Below are 27,667 nucleotides of genomic sequence, written 5' to 3'. Positions count from 1 at the left end.
AACCTGAAGGACCCTCATGACTGGCCAGCTTAGTGATCATGAGCCATTACTTACAGTTTAATGAAACCCTGACTTTCCAATAAGCTTTTGGTTATGGAAAAAGACACAGATTGGAGCAATGTGGAGCGATAAGATAGCGTCATGAACTCTATTCTTTCTTTTGCGGCACTCCATAGTTGAAAACCTGTGAGCTTGTGTGTTTGCATCCACATTTTTGGATGAACCTGCTGAAAGAGGTCAACATCGTTTAATTCTTCATCATCTCTGCTGTTGTGTTTTGTTTTCACACTTTTGCTTCACTTCCTTTGAATAGTGACAGAAAAGTAACAGGAAAAAACAAGTCAAGCAGAACAAGTTCTCTGATATAAACTTGAGCCCCCCATGAGAAATGATTCACAGTGTATTGTCCTTTTTTTTCTTTTTAGGGAAGGACACCATAATCCCTTCAACAACCCCCATTCCCAAACTCTTTAGTATTCGATCAACTCCAGATGAGAGGCTCTCTCAGACCCCAATGACTTCCTTCTTTTTCTGTTTCGTCCTCTAGGGTGCAGGATAGAGAACTGCGAGTCCTGCTTTAGCAAAGACTTCTGCACCAAGTGCAAGTCAGGTTTCTACCTACACAAAGGGCGCTGCTTTGATAAGTGCCCTGAGGGGTTTGCCCCACTGGAAGACACCATGGAGTGTGGAGGTAGGTGAAACTAAACAAAATATGCAGAAAAAAAATAATGCATTTGTTTTTCCCCTTCATTACCTTTTTACCTGTGAACAGTATTGTATGACTTCTCAGTTGGCCCGCTTAATTTGGACTTAAAACTGGAGGACCACACACAACAAGGTCAAGGCATCCCAGTAAAGCTTCCTTAACCAGCATTAACCCTCCCGTGGCCTTCAAGTCCGATGGACCCAAAGTTATTAAGGCTTCTCTTCCTCTCTGCAGTTATGAGGGCTTCAGGAGGGTTAAGGCTTGACCTGAGGTCTTAGAGTTGCCTCTAAAAAGGCACTCTTCTGCGGTTTCATTGCACATCCATGTCTCTGTCTCGATGCAGAGGGCTGTGAGGTGGGTCAGTGGAGCGAATGGGGAGCCTGCACCAGGAGAAACAAAACCTGTGGCTATAAGTGGGGTCTGGAGACCCGAACGCGGCACATTGTAAAGAAACCACCCAAGGACACAATACCCTGTCCCACCATCGCTGAGTCCAGGAGGTGCAAAATGGCCATGAGACATTGCAGAAGAGGTAAGGATGTTTTACAGTGTGTGTTGAGATGTATGATGAGGACTTTATATCAGACAGTCAAAGCTTGTTTCATATTTAATTTTAAGTTCACTCCACTGTGGTGCACATTAAAGAAAACAGCGCCCATATCCCAACAGAAAAGTTTTCTCAGGGCTTCACCTGTGCTGTGTAACCCTTGCTCCTCACACTCAGGCTTTGTGTTTTCACCATCTGTGATGTTGAGGTTCACAGTGGTGCTTCCTCATATGAAATATTACTGTTTTTCCAAGCTGGCCTTGTTCTAGCCAGCTCTTTTCCCAAGGTATATTTCCCACCCCTCTCTTTGACTTCCCTTCATCTCTTCTGTGGAATTCTTCAACGTATGAAATGCAGGTTTCCTCAATGGCCGTCTCTGTTTCCTCCTGTCAGCTTGAGAGATTTTTGTGGCACACAGAGAATGTATGTCAAGCCCTTAAATGAAAAGTCCATGGAATTTCTCTTTGCACAAATACAGCTAAAGGAAATGTTTTTTTTTTTTTTTTTTTCAAAAAGTAAACCATTTCTTTCAGATGGTCCAAACACACCATTTCAGGATGAGGGTCTTAGTTAGCAGTGCTTTTAAACTAAAAGTCTTATCCCCTTAATGTACTTTAAAGTCTCTCATAAACGTTGGATTAGAATAGGCCAAGTGTAAATATTTAATTCACCAAATAAGGAAGCAATTACAGTGGCAGATATCAGTCAGTCTGTCAAAAGAAAGTGGAAAAAACATTATTTACAAAAACAGGATTGTATTCTAAACTTGAGAGTTTTTATCCATTTTTGGCTTGGAGAGCTGAATACGAGGGTCACTTAGTGAAGAGGTTGACAGTTTCTCATATTTCAGCACTACCAGGGCAGTCACTGCTGACTGGGTTGGAAACTGTGATTCCATGGCACATTTAGTTCCTAATGCCCCGTCTTGTTTGTCAGGAAATTTCTCCCCAAACCATCACAGACTTTTGCATGACTGACATTGCAGCTTAATCTTTTTTTTTTTTTTTCTAAACTTTAATTGAAATGCGGTATTGTTAGGCATACATGCAGTCATCACAGGCGCAAATGTATTGATGAATAAAATTTCAGATAGTATGTAGGCTTTTTTTTTTCCTTGTTTCTTTAGAAACCATCAGGCTTCCAACATCTAGCTTAAAACCACTTTTCCCTGGTGATCAGTTACATATCTGATGGCTACAAACCATGTGTAAAAGAGTCTTGTATATGCATCTTAGAACTCTCCAGGCCTGTGAAATGTTTTGGTGGCCTGTTTAATAAAGGCCAATTTCATACTTAGGCATGTGTTGTTAATTCCTCATTGCTAGTGAAAAGCCCTACTTGGCAAAAGCAAGTGAAAGGCAACACTCCACAGTTTAAATAAATAGAAAGAAAAACGTGAGACACTGAAGCTGAACAGGAGGAGAAACACTCAATCAATGAAGGAGCGTCACATGGAAGTCAGAGGACTTCGACTGTAAAATAATCACTTGCTGTGAGTGATAAAAGGACAAAAGGCCACTGCAAGTAAATGATAGACAGGAAGTTTCAAAATCTATTCAAAAAGAGCAAGAACTTAAGGTAAAGTAAATGCAATATCTTGGCATTTAGCAAGACTTTAAAAAGAGCCATTGCAATTTTTTTTCTTTTAAAGTTAGGAAAATATTTTGATTATTACAGAGATTTTTACATTCAGAAAAAAACACACCTGTCCACAAGGCAGTCTGAGCATTAACTCAGCAAACACCAGACACTCATTTTTGATTTAAGCATTGAATTATTTAAATGCAGTCCATAAGCAAACTGTGGATTAACTGGAGATGGGAAATAAGAGAAAGCTGAATGGATCTTTTTTATTTATGGTGTTGATGATTTAATCCCCCTGGCTTGCACTTTCATTTACTAATGTTTTTAGATCATGCTGGATTTCACACCAATGTCACCCAGCTGTTTCAAGGATGTGAGTGAATGTCTTTCAAATCCTAAAGTGGCAAAAACAGAGTCCAGATGATGTCAGCTGGGGAGTCATTTTCACAGCCGACATGATGGCTGGATAAACCGTGTCTGATGTGTTCCATGCAAGTTTTGGATCCGTGTACACACACTAGATATTTCTTATGCTGCTGTGATTCATTTGCTGTTGTCCTGATATCACACACTTTGTATGAGTTGAAAATGGAAAAATAAAAAAATAGAAAAGATGGCTGGACACAAAATACTGACACAGTCAGATGCACTTTTTGCATTTAAATGTCAAGCTAATTTAAAGGGATTTTCAGAAGCTCAAGTAAAACTGAAATTTGGGTTGCTTCCACAAACTGGGTTGCATTTAATGTTTTATTATTTGACACGCTCTGCAGCTCTTTAATTAAATTGCATGTTTTACAAATTAGAAAATTACCTGGCCTGTCTGAGTTCTTGGCATTTGCATTGTCCTCTTGAGATTGCTGCTCTGAACAGGTTAGAAGCAATAAAGAGGCTTTATTAATGGTTCCTCCAGCAACATCAGCACTAATAGACTGGATGCCTCTCTTTCTGTCACATGAGCTAAAGGAAGGAAAGTATAGGTGAAGAAAGAAAAATCACTGCAGCCCACAGCTACTTAATATTGATGCCTCCAAGGAATTTCCTACAGAATTTTCCCAGTAACCCCTGTCATCGAATTCACTGGTTTGCAAAAAGATGTGTGTGACAAGTGTGAGTCCTCTTTTTCATCCTTTATTTCCCTCTTCCTTATCTATCTCTGGATTATCCACATTCTCCTGTGCTCACAATAATCCTTCCTTCAGACATATCAGTGGTATTAGATGTTGTGCAAGTAACTTAAAGTGTTAAATACTTCTAATGTAATTGCTGTTCTGGGATTTAGGAGGGTGTAAAGTCCAATACAAACACATCATTACAACTCCAATTTTGAACAGTTTCAGGTGGCTTTCAGATGATCATTGTTATTAGCAGCTGGCAGGTGGCAGAAGTGACACTGTTTTTGCTCTGCTTGTGGAATTTGTCAGTAAAAGAGAATTAATTTTAGATGCAGGAGGGGGACAAACTCAACATTCAATTCAACTTAATTAAAAAGTACTTTATTAAAATTGATACAGTTTTTCTGAGTTCTTTATTCTTTATTTCTTTGTGAAATTTCTAAGGCTAAAACAAGATTACAGAAACAAATCACTATTACATAAATTGCTATCTGAGTTGTTTTTTGTTGAAGCCTATTTTAGGGGCATAGTGAGATAGTTGACCCTGGTCCATCCCTTGCTATTGTGGGGAAAATATGTACAAAAAATTAATTTAATGGCAGGTTAAGCAGTGGATACATAATTTATATTAATACTATAATTTCTTAATCACAAATTAGCTTCATTGTAGTCTCAGATATTTTCTGGGATATAGATAATTCCTGCACCAGTGTCAAAATAAAGGTGTAGTGCAACAGAATATACAAAAATTAAAATGAGAATAGTTTGAGATAATTTGTTACACAGATTTTATTTATTAAGTTAAAAATTTAAGTAACAAGGCTGAAAGCTTTTGTAACTCAAACAAGAAAATTGTGAACCCCTGCAAACATTTTGAGGCATTTCAGAGACTCTCTCGTGAATGCTGTTTGCCAGCAAGTTGCCAACAATCACAGACCAGTGAAATCCTATCTTCAACACAGAAAATGTGATGTTTTTTTATGTTACATTCCCCTCCATCAACAGAAGAACAGAAGTTTTACAATATGAAGTTATGAAACAGTAAAAATTTATAGCTTTGCAAATTTTGGAACTGATAACCCAAACACACTGAAGACCCAGCTTTCCTGAGAAGAGAAGCCCAATTTATAAAATCCTTCTATGAATGCATTGCTGAACCCACAAAAACTCCCATAACTATGCTGACTTCATGGAAAGAGAGAGAGAAAGAGGAAAGAGGGCGAAGGATACAAGAGAAGAAATATCTAGTCATTTTGTCGGTCATTAGATCACTTCATGTGCCTGTGCTTGAGAGAACTACCAGACCTTTGTGGAAGTATCGATCCCTCGTGTGTAACTAGAGAAACTCTTGCTGCTGTAGGGCTCAGCCGAGGCCAAGCCGTCCATCCAATCACTCTTCTGACTGTGAGGATCCAGCCAGCACTGATTCTCTCTGTCATAATTTCTTGGTGCAGTTTATATTTTTACTGTAACAGTGATAACTACTTTTGCCCCTGCTGCCCGGTCCAGTCCAACTGTTGAAATTTGAAACTTTAGGAGATCTGTTGCATGTTCTGTGGCTGTACCGTAAAACTCAGAAAATCCACCTCCACTCAGTGCACCACATCATCACTCATCTGTAATGTGACATCTAAAGACCTGCAAGGACTGTGTCTATAGTTAAAGCTGTTTGCCCTTACAGGGAAGTGGGCAGTTTGTTTACATAACTCCACAAACACCTACAGTCTGGTGCAGGGGACCATAATTAACACAGACTGGACCCATGCAGCATTTGGCTGGCTGGTGGGACTTATGCCAGGTGGTGGCTGCGGTTATTCTGGGTTTGCAGAATACTGAGGACATCTTAGTCCTTATTACATCCAAACCATCTGCTCCCATCTCTGTTTTTGTAAAACAATGCACAAAGCAATAGTGACTGCCTCAAGTTTGCCCTGGAGGAAGCTGAACTGCTTGGCCTGTGTTGCACACCACTCGCAACACCAAACAGCTCCTTTCGCTGGCAGCCCTCGCATATGAGCACACAGTTAATGCTCCTGCATGTGTTTGATCATGTGGTACACAGTTTTTCTGTTTATTCTAACTCCGCCAAGGGGTTTTAAGCTCTGGCGAAAAATGCCACTCACTCCTGAGCATTCTATTTACACACAGCATGATCACATCTGAGGGTGGCCTGTGTTTGGCTTGGACATTTGAGACTCAAACACATTTCTGGATTTCCTTTTGTCAGATGAAGCCTTGTAACATCAGGCCTTCTTTTTTGCTAAAACAGACAAACTATTTCAGCATGAGTTTAATTGATGGAGTGCGTTCTTCTTGTGTCAGCAGAACAGCTTCGATTGCAGTTTGTTCATGCTTTTCCCTGAACAGGGAAAGCACTTCTGAATCTGACCAAAACACATATGGTTGCTGTCATTTTGTCAGCAACTCTCTTACAGAGAACTATAATAGAGACACCAACTCTGAACTCAAAAGTTGAGTTCATTGGTTTCTGTATTCTTATTTTTTACATGAACTCTGGACTTCTGAATGAGAGAGATGGTGCAAAGATGACACGTTGTGCTTGATTTCTGCCACCATGGAATGGCAGGTGGTGATTAACGGTGATCTCTGGCCTGGCTAATATCACAGACAATCCGGATCAGTTCTTCCCACCAGCGGGAGTGAAGTGAGAAGTGTTTTCCCAGGACAGAAGGAGAGCACTAATTGGCAGCCACCCTGTCACAGTGATTATTTGTGCCTCTCACTGCAACCTAATGTGACGGATGGAGCCACGGCTTAATCTTCCCTTAATAAGGCTGCTCCATAGGGGCTGACACAGTAGCTGGTAAGAAGGCTTCAGAAGCACTCAGCCTCCTTTGGCCAGCATTTATGACCTGGCTTTGGACATAAGGCCTGGGTTGGTGTCTGACTGGGCAGTGTTCGTTTACTATCGCCACCCACCACTCCAGCCTGCATCACTCATTAAATTAATAAAACACCTGAATTCCTTCAGGAACTCTATATCAACCATTGCCTTTCGTGCCATAGTTTTAGACTAAAATCTTTTGTTTAAAAAGATCTTAATTTCATTTTATTTATAATTTTGAGATTAACTTATTAACTTTCAATCTCACACAAAAATGCAAAATCTTGCACAATCAGTTAGCAGTCAGAATAAGTATTGTGAAAGACTCCCAGTTGCTACCATACCAAATTTAAGTTGAACATCTGTAAAATTGACTGAGTTATGATCATTTTTGTGTTGGTAAAGATCAGTTAGCTGAAACAGCCATCATGACTTGAGTTGACTCCAAGATTTTTTGAGTTGTAGATGTGTATTTAGTGAATACTGTCTGAGAGTTTAAGATATTTAATTTAACTGAGATATTTTGCTGACAGACAAAATTGATTCCAACAATTATTATCAAAGTTTTACGCAAAAATCCCACAGAATGTGTAGTGCTCAGAATATTTGTTGGAGAGGACTGTCTGTCACTACCACATACTTTTAGCTCAATATCTGTAAAACTGGCTGAATTATTGTCAATTTCTGTAATCTAATTTCAGTTGGCTCTAGCAGCCAGCTTGAATTGGATTGATTTTAAAAGGTAATCACTTGTAGATCTACATGCAATAATTCATTTTTGAGAGTTTCAATAAAATCTCTCCTGTTGTTAAAGAGATATTTTGCTGACATGACAGACAAATGCTCACAGACATAAGGAAAAACATTATTACCTTTTAGCAGCAGGTGATAAAAAGTTCTCCCAAAATGTGGTTAGAAGATAATCACCTCTGCTGCCACTAACAAAAATAAACAACTTTTGTTTTATCTGTCAAATATTACAAAATGTTTCCCTATCTATGTCATAATGATCTAAAACTGATTTTATAGTCTCTTATCTTTAATATTATGGCAATAAACCAAACGTTTATTTTTTTTGTCTTTTTTTTGTTGTTTTTTTGTCTTTTTATACTGTCTGCTTCTTGCAAAAAATATTTTGCCAGTATTCTTTGACTTCTCAACTCTTGGTACATTCCTTAATTTGGCAAGGGGAACGAGGGAGTTTATGATGCTGGAAGCCAGGGGGAAATGGGGGTGGGATCTCTGAATAACTTCCTGCTAAGTGCCCCTGTTCTCTGACCAAAATAAATATGACTGCTGTCATTTTGTCAGTGGCTGTCTTCAGAGAGTCATACTTGAAACACCCCATGATCCTGTTGGCTTTTATATGGAGAATCCATCGTCATACCACAGGCATGAGCCATAAACATGTGGAGGCCTTTCAAAGACCAAGGGGGTGGAGGGAGGTGGAGGAGGAGGGGTTAGCTGTGCTCACCAGGGCTCCATACTCCACATTATTGTCATCTGGTCTTTTCCAAGTAGAAAAAAAGAGGAGGGGTGAGACTGAAGGATTTTTCACATCAGTTGGTTGAGTGGTAGTTTTGTTAAAAAGCCTTACATAGGTTTGTGTATGCACTTAACCACACTATGGCTTACTGTCTATTCACAATATTACTATATAAGGTTAAGCTGCAGGTCTTTCTAGAGTACATATTTTGTGTTGAGTCAGTTTGACGCTCATCTGCAACATCAATTTGCATATGACTATTAACCGGTGCAAGAAGAATTTCATGCAAAGTGCTATGAATTGTCCTTTTGCCAGAAGACAAAGCATGTATGATTAACACGTGAGACCTTTATAGACCTCCCCTGGCAGAGGAATGACGTTAGTAGGACCACTCAGAAAACATCAAGAACAGCGGTGCACACACAAAAAAAATCAAACAAGTGGCATCGTACTGTAGCACGAAAGAAGAAGGCTGTGCTGAAATAGTGTTCTTGTGCTTTTTGGCCCCACAAACAGGAACTTTCCCCTCAAACTGTGGAGTTTGTTGGGTGGTATTGACCATGTCACTGTCTGCGTCGTAAAGCAAAAGCTTCAACAAACTCTCCCTCTATGGGCAAACGGAGCTGTTACACTCTGCGATTTTATTTTATTGTTTACAGCAGCAGTGATATAGCCTGACTTCACTAAAATAATAGTTGCTAGAGTTTTTAATAAGATCTTTGAAGTATAAATCAGTTTGTATAAAATGTGGGGCTCCAAGTTTCTACTTCAAATAACGATTCATGTTTTCCCTTGTTTGGATTTAGCCCACTAGAGTTGTTGCTTGTGCCTTCTTTTATATCCAACGACTGATTGGTTTTGACTAAACAGCTTTAGGGGTGGCAATCTGTAAAGCTAGCAATAAAACCTGTTCAGGCTGCTTAAGACAATAGTGTTTGAGTAGAGTAAGAATCAATAGTATGATTGTATTTTTCTTAAAACCATTACAGCCTGAAATTGATGGAAAACTGTTTAACTAACTGCATTTTTTAAAGCTGACAAATTGAGAAGTGGATATAAAAAGACTGTTCTTCAGTTCAATCTCAAATTCTCAAGTGCCTCTATTTAAAATGAGGCCTTGTATTGCACATTCTCACCTCATATTCAGATAACCAGAGATAGTTGGGCTTGGATCACTGCAACTCCTCCTTCTGTCTGCCAGACCTCCAGTCCATAGCTGTTTCCAGCTCCCCTGCGGGGCCGCAGATTCTTTTATCTCCACGTCTACAACACACCAGACAGATGAGGATGCACATGCACGCAGACGTCCACAAAACCAGAGTAAGAAACATGTAATAGACACTGACAAATAGTTAAACAGGCCTCACAGGCAGAAGAAGTCACCGCATTATCTACATTTTTCCTCAGCCCTGTTTCCACTCTCTTTTCCTGTCTCGCACTCAAATGAAACACTCTTACTCATGTATCATATATCACTGTGCTTGGCTTGGAGAACAATGTGTGTGCCACAGCGGAGGATGAGTTTGAGATGAGGCGAATGTCGTTCGAAGCAGCTTTTCGGGCACTGTAGTCCTTCCTCTCCAGTGGTCTGGCTAGAGGAGAAAAGAAAAAACGATATGGAGTCAAATTGAGGAGTCTGAAAACATCTGGTAAGCAGTTGCACTGGTGCAGCCATCAGAAGCTCCTCTTCATTTAACTACACTTCTATTTCCACCTCCTTGCCCTCTAGTTCTCCATCTCTGATGGGTGTCTTTATAGACACAGCACAGCTTTTAATTACAGTCAGTCCATCAGAGTGAAGCTGCAGCTTTTGACCCACTCATGGCCATGAGTGTGGATCCAGTGAGTAGACAAGCAGACACAACAAAGATGCAAGTACAGGCCTACTGGCCAGTATTTGCTTGTGCTTGTGCTTTGTCAGTGACAAAAACAAGAGGGGTTGACTAAAAGCACCACCATTACAGTGATAGGTAGAGGCCAGAGATAACCTAACAGCTCTGTACAGTCTTCTTCATAAAAAAAGAAAGACACAAGAGGATGTCACATGTTAGCAATGTCATCTTAAAGAAAGAAGTGCATTCACACTTTCACACCACCTTAACATGTTTTTTTTCACTGTATCCAACTTTGTTTAACGGAAAAAGAAAAGTTCAGTACTTTATCAGCATTAAACTGTCTGTTAGGTAATAATGCCAATTTAGTATTTTTCATTTGTCATTTTTAATATGTATTTTAAGATTTTGAGTGCTCTGACATGCCAGAAATTCACCACATATTGTCTATTTAGAACACAGGCTGTGAGGTCTCTCTGAGGAATATCCCAAGACATGATTTACTGGTCAGTGTCATGAAACTGAAGCCATTCCAGGTACCGTATCAAATCCCTTCAAACATAAATGCACCTTCCTGCTGAGTGGCAAGGTTCAAGAGGGTGATCCTGACTGGCATCGAGACAGTTTATTTGGTTCAGCAGGAAGGAGGTTAAGTATTCTTTTGATTTGATTCCTTTCTGCTGTCCATGCTGTGTCTCTGAGACATGTTTTTGGAGTACTCGAACTTCTCTGCAGCGAGGTGAGACCTTCAAATTGCTGTTGAAATTGCACTGTAATCATACACAGCTAAAAACAACAAGAAAATGTTTGCCATATGCCTCAAAGCCCACTGTTTGTGTTCTGGTGATTTGAAGGGGTATTATTGACAAGAGAATGACTTGTGCCTTCATAGAGGAGCTGAGCAGGTGGTGACTCTTATTGCCCCTGTCTGAGATCATAGCCATCAGAGCCCCTCAGCTGTCTGTCTGCCTGATGTTTGACAAGTGTTTGATGCAGCACAGGCCTTAAAAGAGGATCAAGCCCTGACCAAACTGGCTTTACCTCTGTCCCTGTGCAACAGGATCTCTGTGAACACATCAAACACCCCTCCACCCATCCTTCTTCCACAGTCAACTAATGTTCTATTTTATCTAAAATGTTTTCTTAGTTAGATCACAACATGAGACCAAACAAAAGCTACTTTTGAAAGTTAGTAGAACAATCCAAGAAAACAAAAAGGGCTGGGCAAACTTGAGTCCCTCATCACTAGCCACTGAATGGGGATTGTGGTATGATCCTGATGGCCCCATCTCTCTTTTGGCATCTAATCCCATTGGATTTAGCTAGGCTTCCCACTCATTAGGACTTGGTCCTGTTTTGGGACAGTTGTACTCCATGTCCATGAGGGATTTCCTCCTTCAGAAGGTAGTAGAAAAGGACGTGCAGAAATGAGAAATGAAGACCAAACCATGCTGGACAATTTCCTCCTATATCCTTTGTGTTCCTCCACAAACTCACTGAAGTGAGGTGGATTCAGACATGGTGGATTTAGAAAAAGAAGAGATTTTATGTACACAGCAGTGCACACACTAAAAACCAGTGATGTTGGACATAGCTGAAAGCTTGCATAGTTATGACTTTTTAGACCACAGATGGTTCCCCTTTTCTGTTTTGATAGTTCCATATCACTTTCATTACTGCTGTTATAACTGTCAGTCTGTCTGTTCTTGCACAGTCTGTATACATATGCTGAATATAAGAAGTGAACAAGCCACAGTGATCTCACCCGTTAGTTTGAGAACTTTTAAAACCACAAGTATTTTTTTTTCTTTGCCATCACCATGTTGGTCTTTTGTGGAGAAGAAGAGACCATTTTTGAATGGGAGGGGATAGATAGATAGATAGATAGATAGATAGATAGATAGATAGATAGATAGATAGATAGATTATCTATCTATCTATCTATCTATCTATCTATCTATCTATCTATCTATCTATCTATCTATCTATCTATCTATCTATCTATCTATCTATCTATCTATATATCTATCTATCTATCTATCTATCTATCTATCTATCTATCTATCTATCTATCTATCTATCTATCTATCTATCCCTAATATATTTGTAAAGAAAGTCATATTTTCAAAAGGACTACCACCACACTGATCTTAAGTTGCTTGATGTCAATACATAGGCACCTAGTGAATGCTGCTTCATGTGCAACAAAGAGCAGTGTTCAACTTCACTATTTACAACTGTGTTAAACAGCATTCTTGAACAATGCTTGTAAACTCCATTAAGTGTTTTTACATCACAAGCTGGCATTTAGAAACCTCACCGAAAACTGCATAAAAGCAAGGTCATCCAAAGGGCACACACCATGAGCTGAACATATAGTTTATGAGCGCGCACACACACGCCCACCTACACACACACACACTCACAGAAAAACACATTCCAGAAAGAGCAGCAACGCAGCCATAGAGATTATTATGCTATGTTAGATTGAAACAAATTCACATAGTTCAAATAAGATTTCCACTTGTTAGAACACTACTGATGGCAACTTGCTAAATGGTAATGTACCATGAGATGAACATCCAGTGCAACATATTTTACTGAATGCAGGTCATGGGGAAGAACCAGGTCGTTTACAGAACATATGCATGACTTTATTCTTCTTTTTCAGATATATCTTTTCAGACAAAACTAACTGTTCATTCACTAAAACAACAAAGCTGAACCTCCCTGCGGTGTACATATCATTCTGCCTCTTAACATCCACCAGAAGCATATTAAGTGTTCTTGTGTATATGCAGCTTATAAGTAACAAACAGAACTTTGTGAAATACTAATAAACTGAAAACACCTTAAATACATTTAATCTTACATCAACATTAGATCTGGTTCCTAATTCGCAGCCTAGAAAAGTTTGTCTGACTCTAAAGTGTTCAAGATTGGTTTCTTAATTTTGTTGCAAAAAGCCTGTTTCAGCTGAAAGCTCAGCATAAGTGCTGACTGTTTATTTTACTTTATTGTACACATATTCTGGTATATGAAATAAGCACAGTATAAGAACATGTTAAAAAAATTACAAGCTTTAGTTTTATTCCTTTTGTATTTTACAGGTAATTTGTGCTTTTAAACAGATTTCATTGATATTGAGACCTGATGCTTTAAAAGATTTGATTATCATTTTTTTAATCATTTGCTCTTTTATATGGAAGACTGCTTGACAAAATCATGATTTTTATTTAAAGAATTCAGCATCTAATTATTGCTGGCTACTTAGATGACATTTCCATCACCTTTTTATATCATCATGTATGCTATTAAAACATGATGTCTTCCTCTTTCATGTTTATTCTAAGTGAGGACAGTTTGAAGTCCAGAGAAAATGTGTGAATCTTAACTGTGCACTAGTGTGAGTAAAGCAGCCTAAATGGCTAGATATATTTCTTGGTTTGGCAGACAGTGAAACATCCTGGGTACGAGACATGTTTTTTACAGCTGCACTCTCAGGTGTTATAGACATTTTCTAACATATTTATATTCAAGAATCTTTAAATAGCATGTCTTTCCTTTTCTTATTATTTCCATCTGAACTAAATTTGATCCATAAAGAATCCATAGAAATATTGGGAGTTTCTGCATTTAGTAGATGCAGCTTTTTTCCTGTTATAAACTGATAGGTATAAGTGTCCCAACAATGTTAAATAAAATCACATGTTATTGCACTCTAATACAAACATTTGGTAGTCTTACATTCTTATTCAAACTCTTCAACACAGAGTGTGGCAGACATAATTTGTACAGTGGCTTAATGGGTTAGCATTAATGCCTTGCAGCACAATGGTCCTGGGTTTGCCTCTTGACTGTGGCCATACTATGTGGAATTTGTATGTTATTCCCATGCATGTGTGGGGTTTTTCCTGGTACTCCAGCTTCCTCCGTCAGTACTAAAAAATGAATGACTCGTGAACTGACGGTTCAAAATTGGCTCTTGGTGTGAGTGTGTTTGTGAATGGTTGCTTGTCTTTATGTGGCCCTGTGATGGACTAATAACCTGTCCAGGGTGTACCCCATCTTTCACCCTATGACCACTGGAGATAGGCATCAACTTGTTGTGACCCTGCACAGGATTAGGTTGGTATCGAAAAAGGATGGATGAATGTGTGGGAGACATGCTGATCCAGCATCCACAACCAGTTTCTGCACTGTGCAAGAACATTGCAAATATAGAGTGCAGTATGAAAAAGTACTTTGTAGAATGCTAACAATGGAACAAGGCACTGTTTAAGTGTGGGGCATTTACATTTGCCAAGCGCACGTTGATTAATTTATGTTTGTTGGGTTACTTTGATATACACTAGCATTATTTTACTAGCATTATTACTGACATTATTTCTACAATAACACACCAATAGTCTTATTGGGGGAAGAAATTAAGCCAAAGTAGGATTTACTGTCTTGCAATAGAAGACTTCAACATATGAAGCCACTATTTCAGTTAAAGCATGGCAACCCTTCCATGTATTCAATGGAGCACCACAAAAGTAACCTTTGAAGTTATACACTGAATAATAAGTTAATTATTTTATTATGCAACAGATTTCAGATGACATTTAGGCAATGAAACAATGCTGACAAGCAGTACTTGTTCATGATTTAAACTGTAGACCAACAGTTTGTCAAAACTCCGATCCAGACTGCCCTTATGCCCTTGAGGGGGTAAAAAAAAGTCTACAGTGCACATTGTTGACTGTCCTTTCATGATCTTCGAATGACTGTTTCAGTCCTCCCTAAAATGTGGTTTCAAGTGCTGTTATGGCAGGGGGCACTGTTGGTAAGGGCTTACGGGCACATAGAGGTGGATGAGTCAGGTAAATCCCTAGACAAGGATCATTCAGTGGGGGTAAGCACCCCCTTAATCATGACCCAGACTAACATTTTACTCAACAGATCCTGGAGTTTTAGTTTTCCCTCCTCAGAGAATAAACAAATGTTCCAAATATTTGTTTAATGACAGTAGTAAGAATTCATCTCCATAGCAAAGGTCTGTATTTCCTGTCTTGATCCATTGTTGATATGAGGGTGCTTTTAAAATTACACAGTTAATCCTGCAGAGGTGCTGAGTTTTGCAGAGAGGGGAAGATTGGTGAGGTCTCTTTGGGGAAACATGTTCCTTCATTCTATTTGTCAGTGGACGCCAGGCTTGATTTATTGTAAAAAGCAGATTGTATAAAAGTACACCGTTCTTAGAAGAACGCCTGCCAAGTCCATGTTTTATAAGCTTTTACTCCTTATTGGCTCAGCACAGATAATGAACTAGATAGAGCTACTGCAGCATGTGGTAGTGTGTCAGTGTAAAGAAATGGAAATTTAATTGACACTTAAATCACACAAAACTTTAAGAGAAGCTTGTTACTAAAGAATGGGTAGGATATATAAATCAGCACTGATTCTTTTGTCTGTTAAAAATGAAAGATTTCAGCAGTTCATGTCAATCTACTTATCAGAAACTGAGATAGATGACTATCATAACTCTGCAAGACATTTCCTGCTTTATATCACAGCATGTGGTATTTATAAGATGGATCAAAGGCTTTGTAGAGATCTCATCTTGCTATGGGAGGCATGGAAATTAAAATGGAGCGTTATGGTTGTTATTATCTTTGAATAAAAGACAAACAGAGTTCACATCTGTAGTAACTTACTTGGTTGAATGATGAATTTGCTACTGTATATCACAGCACGTTTCCTGATCTTTAGATTTGTGGTCGCATGTCAAACCACTCCCTGCAGTGCCTTGCCCTTATATGCAACACAACAAAGACAACAACAAATAGAACCACTCCAGCAAGCAGGTCTACAGGACCATCAGTGCAGGGCGCCATTTGATAAGTGCCACACTTTATATTTTTCTCATCAAAAATGAAACACAACATTAAGCCATTCATTAAAGTCTAATTATCCCTCATTTACCCATGTGCCCATGGGGTAGGAGAGCCTCCATATACTTAGGCCCAGATGTGTTGATGAGTCAGATGAGAGATAGCAGACCACAGAGGGGGCTGCTCTCCTTTGAATCTTGTGGTTTCAAAGGTGCATCAGACTACACTGGTTGGCCGTGATCTCTCCCCGCCTGGCTGCTGACATTACCCTCATGACACAATGAGCCACATGAAGATGCTGCATACAGCAAGGGTCCGTTTACTGGAAAGAAGTCAATAATGATTACGTCTTAATTCAAAACTGAAAAATGAAGACTGGGTATCATTCCTCTGTAACAGGATTATATTCTAAGTTTTGCAAAGAGTGAGTCACATAAACACCAGGCTCTCTTTCAGATTACGTCTTCTTGCTGTGGGGGGGTGCCAGTTTGTGTACACATTTTTGCTTTAAAGCTAAACTACAAGTCTTTAAGTTTTGGCAGCTCCAAGAGGAAGTGGGGACTTGTAGCAGTTGGCAGGATGTCACAAACCAGAAACCATGTTACATCATGTGATCTAACTCTACAGACCTAATCATTTCTTTTGTGTGTCTGGTCCTCCAACCAAACAATTAGGATTAATGAATGAACTGCTTCACCATGTCAAATGAGGAAATCTCAACCCTTGTTGCTGTTTCTTGTTATCTTCAACTCAGGCATCTACTTTTAGCACTTTAAAGGTGCACCCATATTGTTATGCAAAACTTAATAAACAACCTTAAAATCAACTGCTTGGAAAAATCAAATCTGTCATTAGAAATAGATTTAGGTAAAGTACAATACCAGGGTGAAAATCCTAATTTAATGACCTATCTTTTTAGATTTAGATGTAGTTATTATTATTTTGTTTTTAATACTATATCCACAGACAGGTATGGCTTTTCCTTTGGCTGATGCCAATATTTAGCAATTCATGCAGCTGATGGGTGATATACAATAGCTTCTTAAAAAAAGTCTTTTGTAATTTGGCCTTAATTTTACATCTGTCATGGAAGGTTTCTACTAGATAGGTGTTTAAGCCAGTAGTGGTAAAACAAACAGAATGAAAAGAAGGAACAAAGGAGCAATGACAGTGTTGTGAAAAACATCAGTCTATGACTCTGGTCTCTGTATTCTAATGTTGAAGAACTGTAGCACTCAGAGTCATCATCTGCTCTGTGGCCTTCCTGGGATGGTTGTGGCTGCCTCTTGCTCTAGTGATGAACTATCTCAAGAGCAGAAAAAGAAAACTTGCTGTCTGCCCACACCATCAGGATTATTAATCACTCTGTTCTATCATGTCTGTTTTGCTGAGACTTCCTTTCTTCCAGAGGTTGATGTCTGAGTTTGGTTTTTGATTTAACTTACAGTCAGTGAAACGAGGCACCAAAAATCTGAAGTGTGATCAGCCAGTGGTGGCAAATGATCTGATTTTAACCTTTGGTAATAACGAGCAACCTTATTGTGAAATTAGGTTTTCAAATCAGAATGTGTATGTTTTAAATTATTTTCACCCAGTGGCACAGTGATAGTAAACGGAGCACAAAGAGAGAGAAGGACGAAGGAAGAATTGAAAGAGTGAATGAACAAATGTCATCCGGAGTAACCTTGTTAAGGCTAAGTGACACTGTGCAGAGAGCCTCTTGTCAGTTGGCTGGCAAGATTAGCTTCTTATAGTGATTGTTCCCTGTTTAAAGTTGTTTTTCTACATATTGTTTCTGTGCATCTGCCACATTAGTTTTGTTTCAGATAGTAGATATTTTTATCTATCTAGACTCATGCTTGCCACAAATAATTTTGCACATATTTTTTATCAGTATCAGTATTGTTACAGTTGTCAAGTCATTCTACAGCACTTCCCTACAGGCAGACTAAAGCACAAAGCACTATTAGAAGTCTTGGCTTACCTCAGGTCTATGCCTTAATGAACTATGGGTCATTTGAGGTTATACCACTCTGTCCTATAAATCAACCTCAAACTGCGTTCAGCAGCAGTACAGGGCAGTGCCAGTGTCCGTAACCTTTTTCCCAAACAGAGGAGTGAGTAAAGAGAGCACTGGCTGACTGCAGATCCTTCCCCCTTCACAGCATTATAAATGTATATGTGAGGAGGCCCTTAATAGCTGCTAATCCAATTTCTGCCACTGAAATCAAATCTCACTGGCGCCAGTAGTTTTCTCCTTCCCTCACAAATAATGGCCTTTGTTTTGGCTTGTTTATGAAAAAGACAAAAAACCAAATATTCGAACCTGACCTTGTATCTGTAAGTCTACAGGAATCTTCTTTGAAATTGTTTTGGATGTTTTGTTTTTGTTTCTTGTTGCTGCCGTTCTGCCTCCCATGTCTCCTTTATGTCCTTAGAAAGTTATTAATTGACCGTCTGCGTCAAATGGAGGGATGGAGTAACAGGAGAGCGAAGGCGCGTTTTCAGCAGCATACGATCCCATTTACCGTATGTCTTAATGCCTTCTCGAGGTCAGCCATCGATTTTTCTCAAACCGCAAAGCAACAGAGATAAGATTAGGTCTTCGATTCCTATGCTGCCTCCCGAGCGTTAGTGGATGAAGGCTCTTGGCTTGTACCAGCAATCCAACAGTCCAGTATTTGCTCTTTTTTTAGTGGAGTTATGGCCTCTGTCATTACATTGTGATTTAAGGATGCCTTCCAACAATAGTCTGAAGACCAGTAAAAAGTACAGTTTCTTCTCTACAGCAGAGGAATTCCACTTTGTCATCTTTTGGTGACACAGTAAAACACAAGCCACACCTCAGGGGGAAACAACACTTATATATATTTTTGAATATGGTCCCTTTTTCCAAAACAAAGATATTAGTTTTGACACAGATGAAGGTAGCTTTGGCTTTGGCTTTCTTACTCTTGGATATGGATTTGACTGATTATCTTTCAGTGCATCAGTTGGATAAATTGTCATGTTGCCATTCCTCAAGGATATATAATTCTGGAATTCTAGCCTAATAATATGATACGTCTCATTGTGTTTAACTCCTAACTGGATCTTCAGCATGCACTCGTCTCAGTTGTTGTTGAGAGGGTCTAATAACACTGCAAGGACAAGGAGAGGGAAAAAGAGGGATGATGAAAAGGAGAAAGAAGCAGGAGCAGTGTACTGGCCTTGTAAGGTCTATCACATTGCGTGCAGACGAGTTTAATTTTTTTTAGCAACTGAAAAGATTGAAAATGACACTAAGTATTTCTCAAGCTCTCATATGTGATACCAGAGCTCACAGTGACTGACACGAAGGACATGAGTCTTAATATTTCTCTTTTTCTCACTCACACACACAGACTCAGACACACACAGATACATATTACATAAAATAAACCCAACAAGCTCAGTTATGACAGCGGTAAGCAACCATCTCACCACAGACTCTGCCTCTGATTCAGCAATACAAAACATTTTGATTTCAATTTAGTTCAATTTAGTTTATTTATATAGCGCCAAGTCACAACAGAAATTCTCTCAGGGCAATGTACTAAAACATTCACATATATTACAAAAGCCAATTAGTAAAATTTACCTAAGCCAGCAGATTATGTTGAATCTTCACTTTGTCACAGTCTCCCCACCTGAGCAAGCACATTCGCAACAGTGGAAAGGAAAAGCTCCCGTTTCACAGGAATAAACCTCCAGCAGAAGTATTCTCAGGACAAGCGGCCATCTGCTTTGACCAGTTGGAATTTGAGAGGACAGGAAAGAGATACAGACACAGAATGACTGGTCCAGGTGCAGTTTCTAGAAAGATGAAAAAAAAACACATGATAATGATAGAAATAATTACAAATACAAACATGAAGACAGCAGCAGAGTGAGGAAATGTGGTCAATTTATCCTCCAGCAGTCTAAGCCTATAGCAGCATAACTAAGGGATAGTTCACAAAACCACAGCCAAACTCAGCTATAGGATTTATTAAAAAGGAAATTCTTGAACCTATGGAGAGAAGCTTAAACTGGAGAAATATGATCTCTCCTTCCAACTCTCATTAGAACTCTGGTAGCAGCATTTTGGATCAACTGAAAACTTTTTAAAGAGTTTTCAGACACACATATAATAAAGAATTACAATAATATAGACAAGATGTGAAACATGCACGGACCACTTTTCTGCATAATTTTGAGACATACATGGCTCAACAGAGATAGGACTTTTCATTACTAAAAATAAACCTGGGGTTGTTTTTATTTTCTTCTATTAAAGATGAATAGTATACAGTTCTAGCTATACAAAGGGTTTTCTTGTATGTTAGCAGGCTATCTCTCAAAGTTAAATAAAATTGTTCCATGTTAGTGGAGCGCCATTTTCTTTTCAACTTTCTAGATGTCTGTTATAAAGTATGTAATTCTGAATTAAACCAAGGAGCCAGCTTCCTCTGACTGATCACTTTCTTTTTTAGAGGAGCAATTTTATCAAGTGATGTTTGCATTGAAGTTGTAATTTTATCAACAAGATCATCTAAGTTGTTGCTCTCTATTGCATTACTCTGCAAGACAGAGGAAAATTATATTGGAAGAGATTCTTTAAATTTAGTTACAGCATTCTCTGATCAACATCTACTATAATGAAATTTACTCTCAGTGGCTGTGTGGTCAGTCAGTGTAAAGGTTATTAAAAAATGGTCAGACAGAACAGGATTGTGAGAATGCATTATTAAGTGCTTATTTTCCATGCCATATATCAGAACCGGATCAAGAGTATGATAACGAGAATGAGTAGATTTGTGGACATTTGGGGTAAAACCAATGGACATTTAAATTATTAAATGTTATGTTTAAGCTATCACTGTCAACATCTACATAAATTTTGGAATCCCCCACTATTATGACTTTATCAGTATTCAATAATAAGTCAGACAAAAAATAAATAAATCAGGTGGAAACTGGATAATAAGGGCCTGGTGTATGATATATAACAACAAGTAAATGTTTTTATTTTCTGATTTCCATTATAAATAAGTAAGACAGATGGTCAAAGACTCAAAAGAATTATAACTAATGATTAGTTTAGCATTAATCAATAGTGCTGACTGAAAACTAGCAGCTACTACTTCACCTCGACCTGTTGCTCTTGGAACATAAAAATTTATATTATTAGCAGGAGTGGTTTCATTTATGCTAACTGGGTGTCATTACTGCCAACGTGAATAACAATCTGACCATATTTAACTTTCGTCCACTCTGGACCCCAGAATGCATTTGACTATGGTTGGTGGAGTCCCTAGCGCCACATTTCAGACTATGGAACTGTCAATTACCAGGGTCTGCTCCTTAGTGGGTGCATCACCAAGTGAGGAATATTGTTTTGAAACGTGAATAGGTTGGTGGTGAACTATGGGCTTAGCCTTAGCACTATGCTTACTCTTAACCATCACCCAGCTGGTCTGGGGTCCTGGCTTCTCGGGGTATGCTGGAGGACCACTAACAGGAGCTACTCTCAGTGGCTCTGCGCTGCCTAAAAGGACCTGGCAAGCTACTATGACTACATTTATTACATGTACCATTATCGATAAAGGAGGCAGAAGAATAGCTAAACATGTGACACACAGAGCAAGTGAGAACAGAAGTGCCCGGGAAAGAACCAGAAGCTATGCTATCCTAACACTAGCTAGAGCTAGCAGATAATGATGGGCCAATTGAACCGAAGCTTTGAATTACACTTCAAGCAGGAAGGCCAATTTTAAATGAGGTCCCACTTCGAGGCCTTCCTGAAATGATCGAATAAAGCCTTGCTTCTGGTGCAGACTCAACTCTGGTTCACCTGGAGATCTGCACACAGAACCACCTCAATGAATTTAATCCCAGAAAGGGAGTAGTTCATCAGAAACAAGCAGGGGAAACATATGAAAAGTAATCTGAAACAAATATATACGTACATGTGTGTGTATGTGTGTCCATTTTTACAGTTGCACATCTACATACCTGCCAACTAAAAATCTTGTAGGTAATTAAAAAAATATTTGTGTTTTTCCAATATCTTAGAAACCAATTTAAACCAATTTAAACAATGTATAATTGTAAGAATTATGACTGTAAACTCATATTTTTCCAATATTTGTCTTGAACCTTTGATCAACAGGGGGAGCTGCTGAGCATGCCTTGAAAAATTAACCATTTATAAACAATTGGCTGGAAAGCTTCATTGGTTCACAATGGTTCATCTGGCTATCACTACTAACAGATTCCAACTACACAGATAAAAACCAAGAGCTGTTGAAAGACAAAAGGTGTCTAAAGTACAATTCAATAGTATAAAACAACTGTATCAAGGGTATCAAGTAATTTATTTTCCAGCAGAAAAGAAAGTTACCAGCAGACAAAACAGGAAGTAACACACTACACTATACCTCAAACATCAGCACCCCATTTGGAGAATCCCCGATTTGCTCTTGAGTTTTGTTTTTGTTTGTTTGTGTGATTTATTCCTTAATTTCAAAGTCAGTTGAAACGTCAAGCAGGGAAAAGAAGACCACATCTACGAAGGACGACCAAACATTTGTAAAACTGTGGTTTGTTGTAGTGATGGTAAATGCAGGCAGAATGGAAAGAAACTATAAAGAAGGATTTGTGATTTACTTATAAAAGCCACAATCCTTTGATTCCATCTCAGCAATGCCAGTTACAATGCAAAACAAAGACAAGAAAAGGATTTGAACCCCACTGAACCATCCAAAAAAATAATAATATCTTCATGCACAAAGATTTATGAATTTGTTCTTGGTTTTGAAAGCAATTAAGGGAAATTAAACTGTTTCCCCTGTGAACCTTGGTAATCAGCTTAAGTGATTACATCACTTGTAAATATGAGATGATGAAAGCTCAGTGTTCAGAGCGTGTAGTGATCTGGAAAAAAGACTAAATGGAAGCTCACAGAGTAGATATGATAGATCATCCCAATAGGACTGGAGCTGATGCAGGAGGAAGGGCCTTACGTATGTGGGGAATGGTTGCCCTCTAGCTGTCGGTGTTGAGATTGGGATTTGAAAAATGGTCCTAAATTGCTGTTGAGATGCTTTTATGATCAGATCGTTAGGTGGTTCAAGTGTTGATTTATGTTTTTATTGCTGGTAGGAAACAGTTACAATTGGAAGAATTCAGTCACTGCTGAGAATATATGTGGATATCTTTTTAAAAAAGTACAAATTTGAGGAATTCATTTAGAATAGAAGATGCACTTTTATGTCAGTTATGTAGAATTCAAGTTTTCACAACTCATTTAAACTTTGCAAAGTGTGCTTGAGCTATAGAGCTCCAAAGAGGGCGGGATTTTAATACTCACTTAACCAAAATCACCAAATTCAGTTTTCATCTAACCCGTACAGTGTACTGGTACCAAAAACTATAGCACACTTTCTCCAGATGAGATGCACGTTTTGACCGTTTTTTATGTGTGGATTTTTCCAAAGCTTAGAGATGGATAGCGATTGAAAGTAATAACTAAAACTGAAAACTAACATCTTCAAAGTAATGATAGTACTTTAATGCATTGGCAACCTTCACCAGCTATCAATAATGTTTATTATCAGCTTTAGCCTACAGGCCAGTTTGATTATGTACTGTATGCATGTTTGAATAGCTTTTGGAATAAATATCTATTGCTCAGTTTAGAACTATCCAGAAAAGCAATTTTTTAAGCTTCACCTTCACATATTCATTGGTTTTGAGCGTAATGGTAATCTTTTACAGTTAAAATGCCTGCCATGTGTCAAAGAAATATCCTGCTAGGACTTTACCTGCTACAGAAGAGTTTAACACTGCATCATGTACTTTATTGCTATCAAATATAATTCGAGTTGAGCTGATTGCACTAGAAGCGATGTTTATCAGGCACCTAGCAACACTATTTTGAATACAAATTATGTCTTTACAGAGCAATTAGGAAAACGGACCTACTGGCCAAAATGCCTTTGAGCTTTCAATTAGCTTTAATAAACATTATTGTATAGTAATTCATGCAGAGAAATCTCAAGTGGAATCAGCAGGGCAAGTGTACAAAGTTCTCTGAGAATCTCTTTCAGCTGAAGGGCGTGAGAGTTTGATGGAAGAGATATGAAAGATGGTTTTCAAGTGGCAGTTTTAACTAGAAATTGTGTGCGGGAAACTATTGCCACCGTTCAGATTGGCAACTCAAAAAAGAAAAAATAAACACGATTAGAATAATTGCAGGAAATAGCTTGGAGACCCTAGCAAAGCAACATTTTGCTTTCTCATGTGTATCGGCCTTATATTTTCAAGTCTACCTCACAGTGAAGTTCTGAGAATGGGAAACAGGTCTTTAGTAGGGGTAGTCAAAGAGAGGCAATTAGAGATAATGCTGCGTTTCACACACTGTTACCTATTTTTTGTGAGAGAAAGAAGCTAGAGCAAGTGCAGTAATAAAACCCAGATTGGGGCTCACTTTTAAGTACTGTTGTTTCTCAGCACTTTGCTGTGTTTCCCCCTTCAGCGACCCTTAGTGTGGCTTTTTTGTGCTCTAGATCAGAATTCAGATAGTGTGTCATCATCCAAGCCTTATTCCACATTTTCCCCCCATTAGATTTTCTTTTCCCTCAAATTCCCTCACACTCCCCCCCCAACTCACATACATGTTGCACACACACCTCGTTATCTTATTTGTGGCCTTGGCAGCCAGATTGTTGCCTTGTGGTTCAGTAGCCAAAGTTTTCTCTGTCGCAGAGAGCCGTGGGTGCAGAACCTCTACCACACACGCTTCCATGAGGGCAGGAAGTCAGTTCCCAGCATGCTTTGCCCTTTCCAGTGAAACCTGGAATAGATTAACCTTGGGCAGTGGGACCTTCACAACTTTGAGAGAAAGTTATGCAGCGTCCCACATTTATCTCCCCTGTTTTTTCCTGTGCCAGAGAAATTTGGGTGCACAAAAGACACTTCTTTAAAACTGATCAATCATGTAAGGCAAACTTTTTATAAAAGGGAAGCCATTTGCATCGGATATATTTTTAGAAAAGAAAACCATTTTTTCTTATATTTTAAAACTAATTCTTGGTTCTTCGAATCATGTGGAAGCTCAGAGCAAATTTGAAAATTCTGATCCACACAAGTAAAATTCCAATGCAACTGCTTTTAACAAATTTAAGAAAAGAGGAGCTCTGTGGTCTTTGGTATACTGATTAAAAGTAACCCCCTGCACTCCAGTATCCTTCATCCTCATATAGGTTGGTTGGTGAAACACTGTTCAGAGGTTGAGAACGTTTCAGATAAGCGGAGATATAATGATCCAACTCAACATACATTTGTATTCACTGTGCGTAGTTGGTATGGGATCATGTTAAGAATGCTTATTTATTTTCTATTTTTCCATTTTCTTCTGAAGAAGAGAAAAACTTTGACACAAGAGTCTCACAGAACCTCAAAGCTGAAGGTTGCAATGATTAAAAGTGTCTTTCTTTTTCTTTTGTTTGTGTTTACCCAGGAGGCTCAGGGAAGCACCGATCCAAAGAGACAAAAAAGAAGAACAAGCAGAGGCTGCGGTTTCGGGCCCAGAATCAGCACAGCGACCACTTAGCCTCCGCTCGCTCCAGCCAGTGAGAACTCAATCAACCCGTGAATAAAGAATCAACGCAAAGCTGCTAGCCGCTGCTGCACCCATATTCTGACTGACGACTTTCACAAACCCTACACTACGTCCCCTCCTGCCTCTCAGCCCTCTCCCATCAACCTTCACTCAACCCAACAGGACACAGCCAGGCCTCACTTCCTTCCAAAAAATATGTGCCGCATAAAGTGCGATATTAGTACCAACGTCGAAACGCACGCTCTGCCTCCCACTGCTTCTCTGCCTGCTGCTGTGACCAGCCAGGTGACTCCCAGCCCCAACCTTTGCCTTGTGGACCTTTACAGTTGACATAACTGAACTCATTTCCCGTCATTGCCGTCATTAAGCGTACAGGGTGATAGGAGACGGAGGGGCATTCAGAGGTAACATGGAGGCTGGAGGGCCAGGAAGAAGGCAGGAGACAGGTGAGGAAGTCTGGGACTTGGCAAGCTAAACCGCTCGAGAAAAGATGCTCGAGGATGAAGAAACAGAGACGGCTCGATTGAAGCAAACAAATGGACAAGAAAATGGTAACTTAAACTAAGAGAGACTGGTTTTTTTTGTTCCTATATTTATGTCACAGCTACCCTCACCTTCCCTCTAATTAGAGATGGAGTATTCCCATGTGTGGCCTTTTTGTTCTGTACATTTTTCAGAGTAATATTAAAGTAATTACCATGCATAGTTGCAAAGTATTTTATTCTCAGCACAAACTGTTTACGTTCAGACCGCTTAATGCTGTTATTGTATAGTGTCAATTTAAAATTAAAAAAGAGGAAATTTAGTTGTTCCACTAGCATGGCAACAGACTTGTGTACATAGTTGATCTAATTATAAAAGCCTATTACTGTATTTTCAGTATTGAGTCGTTCACCGTTCTAAATGTTTTAGAAATCAAAGATATGGTTGCAATACAAGCTACAGATTAAAATAATTAAAAAAAAATAATTATAATAAACTTAGCCACCTCATAGCTATTTCATTCATATGATATATATTTGATTTATTTATTAATTCTGTTTTGTATTTTCTTTTTTGTTTGGTGAGTTTTTGTCTCATACTGTTATTCTTATGCTGAAATATCCTTTGACTTCCTTATAACAGTGCATATCTTTAACATGTGGAAAAGATTATGTCTGTCAAACAAGTGTTGTAGCCTGTTACATTCATTTGACCTCATCTACTGATTTTGATGCTTTAAAGAGGATTAAAAAAGAATAATTAAACTATGCTTTGATGTATTCTAGGTTTAATAATTAGGCTCTGGCAAATGTATGGTCATAGGACTGCATATGTGTACGTTGTGTTTTATTAAAGCTGCATTTCATGTGACTGTATGATAAAGCCTTTCATTATTGTCTGTAGCTATAATATATGTGGCTAAACTCTGAAACTGTTGTATGCTCGTCTCTCTTCTGACTACAATCACACAATTTTAAAAAACATTTGGGAAATCCATTATGTTGCATTATGACACAACTATAACCTCAAGCCAAAGGATTGGATACGGTTTGTTGGACCTAACGGCATGACGGTACTGCTAACAGTTTATAATTTACAGTGACGTATCCTGGTGAACGCTACAAAACCAGCGCATGTCGTTTGTGGGTCTTCCATCATCAGAATCTTGCTGTAAATGTCTCTCATGTGCTTGGGTGTGGTACTTGTCTTTCATCGCTTAACACCTAATTGATCACCCCCTCACTAAAGACACACTTATTCATTTTTATGATCTGCAAAACATCAAATAAAGACAAGTTCTCTATATGCTTAATCTGTCTGGTTCAGGGACAAGAAGAAAATGCTTTAATGCAAGTCATGGCTAATTTAGTCTAAATTCCACACTGTATAATCACTGTCCCAAAAGAGGAGAAAAAAAAACAAAATCAGCCAGACAGCTTATAGATGCAAAGTAGTTGATGAATCACATTATGTCCTGGAAGGAGGAGACCACAGTTTTATGCTCTGGTTAAAGCTCCCATTACCCACCAAAATCATATATAATATTTCCAGAAGGTGGATGTCATTGT

The 27,667-nt window shown here is 38.8% G+C and overlaps 1 protein-coding gene across 1 annotated transcript in view; it reads left to right on the top strand.

Annotated features, from left to right (window-relative positions):
• rspo2 (R-spondin 2) overlaps positions 1-27,022 on the top strand; it is a 63,835-nt gene extending 36,813 nt beyond the window's left edge. Inside the window, exons 3-5 of the mRNA XM_017413114.3 lie at positions 548-691; positions 1,050-1,238; positions 25,515-27,022. Coding sequence (XP_017268603.1) covers positions 548-691; positions 1,050-1,238; positions 25,515-25,630 — 449 coding nt within the window. The 3' untranslated portion in view covers positions 25,631-27,022. The remainder of the gene's footprint in view (positions 1-547; positions 692-1,049; positions 1,239-25,514) is intronic.
• Positions 27,023-27,667: the final 645 nt, after the last annotated feature.

This window comes from Kryptolebias marmoratus, linkage group LG16 (assembly GCF_001649575.2).
Source record: "Kryptolebias marmoratus isolate JLee-2015 linkage group LG16, ASM164957v2, whole genome shotgun sequence".
Classification (NCBI taxonomy): Eukaryota; Metazoa; Chordata; class Actinopteri; order Cyprinodontiformes; family Rivulidae; genus Kryptolebias; species Kryptolebias marmoratus.
The sequence above is the reverse complement of the archived record's forward strand: the minus strand, read 5'-3'. Positions and strand labels throughout refer to the sequence as shown.